The sequence below is a fragment of the Trichechus manatus genome, unplaced genomic scaffold (assembly GCF_000243295.1).
Source record: "Trichechus manatus latirostris isolate Lorelei unplaced genomic scaffold, TriManLat1.0 scaffold00001, whole genome shotgun sequence".
Lineage (NCBI taxonomy): Eukaryota > Metazoa > Chordata > Mammalia > Sirenia > Trichechidae > Trichechus > Trichechus manatus.
Window position 1 is genome coordinate 31,364,946 of NW_004443937.1, and position 10,125 is coordinate 31,375,070.

Here is a 10,125-nt window from a genome sequence, read left to right on the forward strand (position 1 = left end):
GCCCCCCTGACCCGGTTGCCCCTCGTCCCACTGCAGGCTTCTCAGTGAACGGGCAGCTTATTGGCGATGAGGCTCACCCTGAGCGCACGTACTTCGGGCGGCTGGGGATCTCAAACCCCGCAACGGGCTTTCAGCTGGAAGTGACTCCTCAGAACATTACCCTGAACCCTGGCTCAGGCGGGCCCATGTTCTCCTGGAGGGACCAGGCTGTGTTGCGGCAGGACGAGTAACTGGGCTGGGGCTGGGGCCTGGGAGGGGAAACGGGGTAGCGCGGCACGGGGGGTGTGTGAGCCAGTTTGGCCAAGGCGTGAACCTCCCAGAGTCAGCTCTGTGGCCGAGACTGCAGGGTCCTCATCCTCCAAGCTGTGTCAGTGGGTGACGCTCATGTTGGCCTAGGCAGACATGTCAGATGCTGTGGACCACCCACCTCCCATTTCTCTCAGTTCCTGGACATAAGCTTGGGGCTCAGCTGCCTGGATGCCTCTGCTCCCACTGTGCCCTCACCCTGCAGTCCACCTCCATTCCCACCAAACAAAGCCAGCTCATCCTCCCAGGCTCAGTGCAAAGGCCACCTCCTCCCAGAAGCCCTCCTAGTTTCTTCCTCTGCTGAACTCCAGAGTTCTCTCGACTTCCCTTTTGGCATCTGTCTTAGTTGGTCTGTCTTGTGTTTGTTCCTTCATATACTCATTCATTTATTTATTCACTCATCAAACTGCTGAGCACCAGAGCCCAATGCTTGGCAGCAGAGCTATAGCAAGAGGATGGCAGAGTCTGGCTTGAGAGACACAGGTGATGAGGGGAGTCAGAGAACACAGAGAACGCTGGACCTCTAATATTAGACAGGCTGGAGTCCAAGTCCTGGCTCCACGGCTTACCAGCTGTGTGACCTTGGGCAAGTTACTTAACCTCTCTGAGTCAGGGTGAGAATTGAATGATGCAGTTTGCATGGAGGACCTGGTAAGTTGTAAGGGCCCCGTGCACAACAGCAACATGTGGGAGGAAGGGTGGAGCAGGCAACATCCAATCACCTGAGGCTGGGGGCTGGGTAGGGTCATGAAAACTGGGTCCTGGAGGACAAGGATGGCTGAATGGAGACGGGTGCAGCATGGTTGCACCTGCCCTCACAGCCAGCCCGGCCCTGCAGGGTGGTTGTGACCATCAACAAGAAGAGGAGCCTAGTGGTGTCCGTGGGCGACAGAGCCACCTTCAAGGTTGTCCTGCACCGGGTGTGGAAGGGGAGTACCATCCACCAGGACTTCCTGGGCTTCTACGTGCTGGACAGTCACCGGATGTCAGCCCGGACGCACGGGCTGCTGGGTACGGCCGGCCAGTGGGGGGCAGAGCCATGGGGTGAGACGTTGAAGCCAGTGTCCTCATCTGGCCTCCTGGGGCCATGGATCAGCTTTACTGCTGGGCACCAAGACAGCCCGCCTCCAACACGGCCTCCAGGGCCCAGAGCTGCCAGAGACATGTTTTCCTGGTGAGAGTGGTGTCCCTCAAAAAGGCCGCAGTCGAACATACAATGAGATAGAAGCTTAAGTGAGCATAGGCGCAAGTGGGGACAAGTCCGATTAGCAAACAGAAAGGTCCACGGACCTGTGGGTGGCGGGTCATCGGCCGTATCTCCTGCGTGCCCTTCCTGCAGACCCTGTTTTCTGCAAGTGCCTCATCCTCCAACCTCCCTCCCTACCCAGATTCCTTTGGATTCGTGTAAAAATGACAGGAGTGGGACCACTGAAAGTATAAGTGCTTTTCTGTAGTGGATGAACTAAAGGGGGCTGTTTTTCCCTTTTCTTTCTTTAAATTGTATTGTGGTGAAAATACACATAACAAAACATATGCTATCTCAACCCTTTCCGCGTGTACAGTTCAGTAACATTGATTATATTCTTCAAGTTGTACAACCATTCTCGCTATCCTTTTCCAAATCATTCCACCACCACTGACATAAGCTCAATGACCCCAAAGCAAAAACTCCTGTTTTCCTCTCTCCCTCCCATCCCCGGTAACCACTAATAATCTTTGCTTTCTATATATTTGCTTCTTTCATATTAGTGAGAGCCTACAATATTTGTCCTTTTGCAACGGACTTATTTTACTCAGCGAGATGTTTTCAAGGTTCATCCAGGTAGTGGCACGCGTCAGGACTTCATTTCTCTTTATGGCTGAGTCGTATTCCATTGTGTGTGTGTACCCCATTGTGTTCATGCATTCATCTGTTGAGGGACTAAAGGTGGCTTTTGATACCAAAGTTTATCGGGAACATTCAAGCCCTTGAAAAAGTGTTTAAGCAACTCTCTAAACTTCCAGTGAGCACCTACTATGTGCAAAGCAGAAGCAAGGCCCCCAGATGGTAACCGCTGCCTCCAATGTGCCTTTCCAGGACAATTCTTCCACCCCTTTGATATTGAAGTGTCTGATATCCACCCAGGCTCCGACCCAACAAGGCCAGACGCCACAATGGTGGTGAAGAACCACAGGCTGACAGTGACCAGGTAGGCTGGCTGCTCTCCGGCATAGATGGTCGGAGCCTTCTGAATACCACGTGGGTGGAGGGGAGGCTTCCTGGAGGAGATGCAGCGCAGTCAGGCCTAAGGGAGGTACAGCTGACTTGTCTTTCCCCAGGGGCTTGCAAAGAGACTACAGCAAGGACCCCCAGCATGGGGCTGAGGTGACCTGCTGGTTCTTCCACAACAATGGTGCTGGGCTGATTGACGGCATCCACACAGACTATATCGTCCCTGACATCTTCTGAGCCCCACACCCAGCACCCCTGTCCTCCCTGGGACCTTGACAGAGGAGGAGGACAGCATCCTGACTTGCTTCCCGGGCCACACCTCCCTTTCCGAGCTGGTGCCTTGAGCCAAAGCACCCCAGGATTTCCATTAAAGAGAAGCTATGTTCAGCCACAGAGTCCTTGGGTGGTGCAAATGGCTAATATGCTTGGCTGCTAACCAAAAGGTTGGAGGTTTGATTCTACCCAGAGGCACCTTGGTAGAAAGGTCTGGTGATCTACTTCCCAAAACTCAGCCATTGAAAACCCTATGGGGCACAGTTCTACTCTGACACACACAGGGTCACCATGAGTTGGAATCGCCTCGACAGCAATCGGTACTTTCAGCCAAAGCTGGCTGCTTTTTTTGGGGGGTGGTGGAGATAGCAAAGAGGCAGCCCAAGAGGCTGCCCCTCAAAAGGGCTCAGGGCACTGGGTCTAGAGCCCTGATTGCAGCAGGCTCAGGATGAGGGAGAGCAGGACGGAGGTCCAGAGGGAGCCCATGCCAACTCTGCCGCATCCCACTCTCAGCCTGCTCTCTGGCCCCAAGCCCTCTGAGTGCCCTGAGTGCCCCTGCACACAACCCCCTCCCCCCATCCGGGGACCAGTGGACACTTCTGGCAGTATGGCAGGAATGACCAGCCACCAACAGTCACGGCTAACCCAGGGCTTCCTAGAGCCGGGCAGAGTTCTAAGGACCTTACTGGAATTAACTACATTTATGCTCACAATGGCCCTAACGAACGCTTTTATCATGCCCATTTACAGCTGAGAAAATTGAGGCACAGAGAGGTTAGGTAATTTATCCAAAATCACTCAGCCTGTAAGTGACAGAGCTGGGATTTGAACCCATGCTGCCTGGTGTCAGCGTCTGTATGCTTACCCACCCTCATATGAACACTCCAGTCAAGATGGGAAGCTGATGTGCAAAGCCTGGACTTGGTTCTGGATATTCCAAAACATCTCCTAAAATGAATATAAGAAAGAAATGTTTATACATGGACTTGGAGTTCTGAAGTCCTACCAGGACCAGGGGCTGCACGCACTTGGCTCAAGTCCTCAGGAAGCGGTTCCCAGCCTCCACCCTCAGCCTGATTTCCTTGCTAGGGCTTTGCAGACTCTGATGGCAGGGCCGTTGTTGTCAGGGGCTGTTGAGTCAGTTCAGATAGTGACCCTACAGGACAGAGTAGAACTGCCCCAGAGGGTTTCCAAGGAGCAGCTGGTGGATTTGAACTGCTGACTAAACTTGGTTAACAGCCGAGTTCTTAACCACTACACCACCAGGGCTCCACTGAGGGCAGGGCTGGTATTTCCCAAAGGCAGGGATAGCCGCAGCCCAGGAGCAGTGATTTCAGGGGGCCGGGAGCAGCACTCCTGTCTCCTCACACGAATGCCTGACATTACACCATCAGGGCTCCTTCCCTGCTGTCACGGTTAAAATACAGCATCACAAGTGCAGGGGACAAATGCACACTTTGGAGAGCCACTGGCCCTTCAGGTGAGGGTGGACGGAGCCTCCACCATTCCTTTCCAAAGGGCTTCTGCCTTTTCTCTGCTGGCTTCTGTCCAGCTCCCACTGCAAACCAGGTCTGCGAGGGCCCAGATACAACAAGGACTCGCCCTGAGCACCCAGATCAGTAACACAAGTGCTGAACTTAAAGGCCGCCCCAGGCTGGGGAACACAGAGCCCCTCAGGGGCAGTCTGTGGGGCAGACAGTAGAGTTTCAGAGGCAAACCCACTCCCGGGATATCCTGGGCTTCTCGAGGTTGTGCTGCAGGCGGGCTGAGTCACCCTGGGCAAAATGCCCTGCACAACTGGGGCCTCATTTCCCTTCCTGCAGGATGGAAGTAGGGATGAACCTGAAGATCTCTTTAGATTCCATCCAATTCTACGTTCCGCATGATGCCTCTGGTTCCCTCCACGTCCCAGCCATCTCTCAGGGGCCTTGTCAGCAGCCTTGGGATCCTGATTTCAAGTTGTGCTTCCCCTAGAGCCTCAAACACCGGGGACGAAGGGGTGCCTAGGGGGAAGGGGCTGGAGAAGTTCTGCAGGCAGCTGCAGGGCCATGAGGAGGAGCCAGTGGAACGACCTGGGTCAGGCAATGACACATGATGAACCAGACTTCTCAGGAGCCAGGAAGCACGAAGGCCAGGCTGCAGAGCTGGGGCCACAACCTGCTGGGTTTGGTCTTGGTCAGCCCTGAGCTTGGTACCCACTGGCAGTGGAGGTTGGGTAAGGATTCAGGAGGGCTTAGGAAAACAGGCACCACTCAGCTGGGCCTCAAGCACAAAGCCCTGCGCCGCTCACCAGCTGCATCTTGTCAATCCGCCATCATTTTGTTGACTTGGCAACTTCCTGTCATTGCTTTTGTGGCTTCTGCCACTTTCGGTAACTAGCCTACACCCTCCTTGCTCTACTGTGCTGCTTCTACTGCCTCACGATGTCTGCTTTCTGCCTTCTCTCTGGCTCTGTTTCTCCTCTGCCAGAAGCCAGCTCTCCCTGTGCACCTCACAGTCAGAGGCCCAGAACTTTCAGCCAAGGCCGTGGCACACTCCGCAAATGAACTGTCCTGTGCCCAGGTGTCCTCATCTACTCCACTCAGTAGTGGCAGAGAGGGATACTCACGGGGTCAGCTTTGCACAGAGGAGCCTTGGGTATGGCAGGCACGCGGTAGACCCCCTGAAGGGGCAGGGGGCTGGCAGGGCCCTGGTGTGACCCAGGACGTCCCAAACCATTGGGAGGGGATCAGGCCCTGCCCCTGAAGCACCATTATACTGGTGTCTGGAGCCCCAGCCTCACTGGAGACTTTTAGGGGAATGATCCCTGAGTAATAATGACAGTCAAGTCCCTAGCTAGGCCCCAGAAGCACAGGGTGAGTGTGACATGGCCTGGCCTTCCAGTAGCTTGGGGCCTGGAGGGGACAATCAGACCCGAACACACAAACCTCAACATAAGTAAGGACAGAGCAGGTCCTCAGGGGCATTGGAGCAGAGTGGGGCTGCCCTGTGGTTGGCTAGGGGATGAGGGAGGACGGCTTCCAGAGGAGGCGCGTTGAGGCTGGTTGTGCAGAGAAGGGGAAGGCATGCCAGTGGGAGGAGAGTAGGTTCAGAAAAGCAAGTTGGAGCCAGATCGCAGAGCGAGCTGGACCATCAGACTTGTGGTTTGTCCTTTTCCTGCAGTCAGGGAGCCGTAGAAGGGTAGTGAGCCAGGGTCTCGGTGGGAAAAGCCGTGCCTTAGGTGATGAGTCTAGTTTTGTGCCAGGCTGACTTGAGACGAGAAGGGCTGACCCAAGAGGCCAGACCAAGGCCGAGTCAGTGGTGTGGTAAGAGGCAGTGATGCCCAGAGCTGTTTGCTCTAAATGCAACTCCGTCCTGTCACCTTCACCCCCACCCAGAGAGAACCCAGGCCCATTTGCCCACGCACAGCTTCTGCTTTCCCAGGGGACTCCGTGTCCTCCAGCCCATCAGGAGTGAAGTCCCAACACTGTTGACGATACCCTCAGGGTCCCCGTGGTACAGGCAGATCCAGGTCACAGGGCATCGGCCATTATTCTTCCCACGCCCCAGCTTCCCATAGGAGCCTCCCGCCCGGGCTGCAGGTCACTGACCCTGCTTAGGAAACACCAGTCTCTCTCATATATAAGCAGCTCAGGGCCGGGCTGCGTGGTCAGCGATGACGCCCGCTCTGTGGTCCTGCCTCGTCCTGGTCCTGCTCTCTGGCCTGGCAGCCTCCGGCTTCCCAAGAAGCCCCTTCCGGCCGCTCAGGGTGAGTCTGCCCACTCTCCAGAATCTGGGCCTGGGGTGTCAAATGGGCAGAAAGCAACATGCAGGGAAGTCCACTAAGTGGGGTGAGGAGGGGGCAGAGGGCTGGGTGTTCAGCAGCAGGGGACAGTGCTGGGCGTTGGGAGGACAGGTTATGCTGACCTGTCATTTAAGCCTGGGCATGGCTCTTAAAACTCTCGAGTGCTCGCTTTGGGAGCACATGTGCTAAAACTGGAACAATACGGAGAAGGTTAGCAGGGCCCTGCGGAAGGATGACGCCCAAATTCATCAAACGATCCATAGCTTTTAATCTGGGAATAGTTAGGGGTGATGGTTGAACACCATGATGAACGTAATCAATGTCACTGAATTGTTCACATAAAGATTGTTGAAATGGCAAATGCTTTGCTGCCAATACATTTACCACAAATTGAAAAAAAAAAAAAAAAAGACTGAACGTGAAGAATAAAAATAGCATGAACCTAGGGGGAAAAAAAACCTAACCCCCTGGGCTTCAGTTTCCCCAACTTCCCAATGGGGCAATGCACCACGAACTCTCACCTCACGGAGGGGCTGTGAAGGTTCAAGTCGTAGACAAGTGCAAAAGCCTCTACGAAAGGCTGAGTTGAGCCCCGTGGGGTGCAGTGGGGTAGGGGTGGTCCTGGAAGGAGGCCTTAGGTTCCTGGAGTCCAGGCGAAGGCAAGAATGAAAGGCAGAATGAGTTGGGGTCTGTGGGACCGGGGAAACTCTAGGATCCAGCTCTTTTTGCCCTGCTCCTCTGGGTAACCTGAGGCCCTGTCCCTCTCTGGGCCTCAGTTTCCCCATCTACCCAGAGCCCTCCCTGCTCAGACATGTGGATCTGGGAGAGTGCTGTGTCTGAAGGCCCACCAGCGTGGACGTGTGTGGAGGGAGGGGCAGTGATGAGTCCTGGTCCGGGCCCAGAATGGCTTCCAGGCTACGGTGGCCTTGGCCTCATCCTGAGCCCTGTGTTTGTTTGTCTGTTTTTGCAGAAACGGAGCCTCCCAGAAGGGGTGAGAACTTTCACCAGGGAAAGGACAGGGTGGGGCGGGGCAAAACGGAGCTGGTTGCCCAACAGCTGAAGGTGAGGGACACATCAGCGAGTCCCTCGAAGCTGGCAGACAGCTCACAGCACCCTACCCTGGCAGACTTCAGGAGATGTGAGACGCCCAGGAAAAGATGCCACAGAACTATGCCCCCTGGGACCTCATGGGAGGCAGCATGGGGCAGCCCTTCCACCAGTTATCTCTTCCTTCCATTTACGCAGCACTTGCTGGCACCTGGGCCTATAGTTGGGCCTGGGGACATACAGTGAAGTGGTCCCGTCACACCCTCACAGAGCATCCTTATACCCATGTTTAACCCAGACGTCTCCCCAGAGCCTCCCTTGATCCACTGCCCTGTTGGAAGGAGGGTCTCTGGGGGCACAAAGGCTGTCCTTAAGGCACTCATTCACTACAGGAGATAAGGGCCTGTTTGGGTGACAGGATCGGGCAATTACCAAATGACACAGGATATGGGAGTGGAGGGAGGGTGGAGTCCGGGAATACGATTTCGAAGCCGAAGCCGAAGCCGAAGCCGAAGCCGAAGCCGAGGCATGAAAGATGAAAGATGAGCCGCGGAGCCAGGCAGGTGCTCCAGCTGCAAAAACCTGGAAGCAGTTACAAGGGGTTGGGCGTGGCTGGAGCGTGGTATGAGCTAGGGAGGCAGGACTCACCCGAGAACCTTGGAGCGTGGCAAAGAGTGGGAACTCTGTCCTGAGGTTGATGGGGAGCCCCAGGAGAGCTGTAAGCAGGAGAGGAACAGGGTCCAACTGGGGTTTTTAGAAGCTCTCGCTGGCTGCAGCTGCGTGAAAGCAGGTTACAGAGTGAAGGAGCAGAAGAATCATCAGGACAAGGGCGGCCTGTTGACTGTGGGGCTGAGGACACCACCCAGGCTTCTGATTTGGGCAACTGGGACAATGGAGGGACTTCGGAATCTGTACAGGGCAGTTTGGGAGGGGAGCGGCCAGGTTGAAGGTCTGGTTCCATGGTGACCACCTGCTGCTCACCACCCACCTCTCCCGAAGGTGGTCGACAGCACTGAGGTCTACAGCACCAAGATCAGCTGCAAGGTGACCTCTCGCTTTGCTCACAATGTCGTCACCACAAGGGCCGTCAACCGTGCAGAAAAGGCCAAGGAGGTTTCCTTTGACGTGGAGCTGCCCAAGACAGCCTTCATCACCAACTTCACCTTGTGAGAGTCACCATGGCTGCTGGCTGTGGGCTTGGGGAGGGAGGCCTGGCCCTGCGTGATCCCACAATTCTCTTTCCTTACAGGACCATTGATGGTGTTACCTACCCTGGGACTGTCAAAGAGAAAGAAGTCGCCAAGAAGCAGTATGAAAAGGCCGTGTCCCAGGGCAAGACAGCCGGTTTGGTCAAGTAAGTCTAGCTAGGCCTTGGAGAGAACATCTGGGCTGCATGGGTCCTCAAAGACGTAAGCAACAACAGCTATTATTACTATTATTATAGCCAAATGTGCCAGTATTTCTTACATTATTCCATTTTGAAGTTGAGGCAACCGAGGCTCGGAGTAGTTAGGGACCTCCACTAAGGGGCTGGGACCTGAACCTAGGGCCCAGGAGGGGTGGGCTCGTGCAGTCTGTAGAGCAGTCACTGTCTCACACCCCGATTCAGGGCCTCGGGCAGGAAGCTGGAGAAATTCACAGTTTCAGTCAATGTGGCTGCGGGCAGTAAAGTTACCTTTGAGCTAACCTACGAGGAGCTGTTGAAGAGACACAAGGGCAAGTACAAGATGTACCTCAAGGTCCAGCCCAAGCAACTGGTCAAGCACTTTGAGGTAATCGATTGCTTTTGCAGCCCCTGCAAGACTCAGGGTGGCTGAAACTGCAGGCAGGTGTGGAGAAGGGCCTATTGGGGCAGAACTCAGAGCAGGGTCAAGAATGCAAAAGTCAGGGCCTCACCACTTGGCTGAGGTGGCTTGGGGGAATCACAATAGTTCTAGCCACAGCAGCTGGGAGCCAAGGAGAGAGGCTGGGCTGGATCTGGCAGATCCAGGTTTGGTGGTGGGCCCTTGGGGCAATATTACAACATCACAAAGTATCTCTGTAATATTTGTAACTGTACATGGGCAGTTTACTTACACAAAAGCTGAAAGCCAAAGGAAACACTAGTAGTGGAATTTTGGGCACCATATGGCAGGTGGTAAACACACTTTGGGGTCAGAGTACCTTCCACAAGGCCCAGTGGTCATTTCTCTGGTGGGAGACACCAGGCTTGGTCCTCACAGCTTTGTCCTAGTGGCTGGCCCCTGCACTGTCACTGACCCCATCTCCTTTGGCTATTTCAGATTGAGGCAGATATCTTCGAGCCCCAGGGCATCAGCATGCTGGACGCTGAAGCCTCCTTCATCACCAATGACCTTCTGGGCAGTGCCCTCACCAAGTCCTTCTCAGGGAAAAAGGTGGTCTAGATGCCTCTTGGGTCTAGGGGGACAGGCGACAAAGACATTAACCCAGTAGGACAAGCCTGCACCCCAGGGCCCGACTGATGCAAGTGTGTGTGTGTGTG

The 10,125-nt window shown here is 54.9% G+C and overlaps 2 protein-coding genes and 1 non-coding gene across 3 annotated transcripts in view; all 3 read left to right on the plus strand.

The window, feature by feature from the left end:
- ITIH1 (inter-alpha-trypsin inhibitor heavy chain 1) overlaps positions 1-2,755 on the plus strand; it is a 14,985-nt gene extending 12,230 nt beyond the window's left edge. Inside the window, exons 19-22 of the mRNA XM_004368749.1 lie at positions 37-226; positions 1,145-1,317; positions 2,384-2,495; positions 2,626-2,755. Coding sequence (XP_004368806.1) covers positions 37-226; positions 1,145-1,317; positions 2,384-2,495; positions 2,626-2,755 — 605 coding nt within the window. The remainder of the gene's footprint in view (positions 1-36; positions 227-1,144; positions 1,318-2,383; positions 2,496-2,625) is intronic.
- A 3,691-nt stretch (positions 2,756-6,446) lies between these two features.
- Positions 6,447-10,125, plus strand: part of ITIH3 (inter-alpha-trypsin inhibitor heavy chain 3) — a 15,065-nt gene continuing 11,386 nt past the window's right edge. The window contains exons 1-6 of the mRNA XM_004368750.2: positions 6,447-6,539; positions 7,546-7,566; positions 8,622-8,788; positions 8,872-8,976; positions 9,232-9,394; positions 9,905-10,018. Coding sequence (XP_004368807.1) covers positions 6,447-6,539; positions 7,546-7,566; positions 8,622-8,788; positions 8,872-8,976; positions 9,232-9,394; positions 9,905-10,018 — 663 coding nt within the window. The remainder of the gene's footprint in view (positions 6,540-7,545; positions 7,567-8,621; positions 8,789-8,871; positions 8,977-9,231; positions 9,395-9,904; positions 10,019-10,125) is intronic.
- LOC111819796 (U6 spliceosomal RNA) lies at positions 6,737-6,842 on the plus strand. Its single transcript, XR_002823377.1, has one exon. It is a non-coding gene; the product is annotated as a U6 spliceosomal RNA (small nuclear RNA).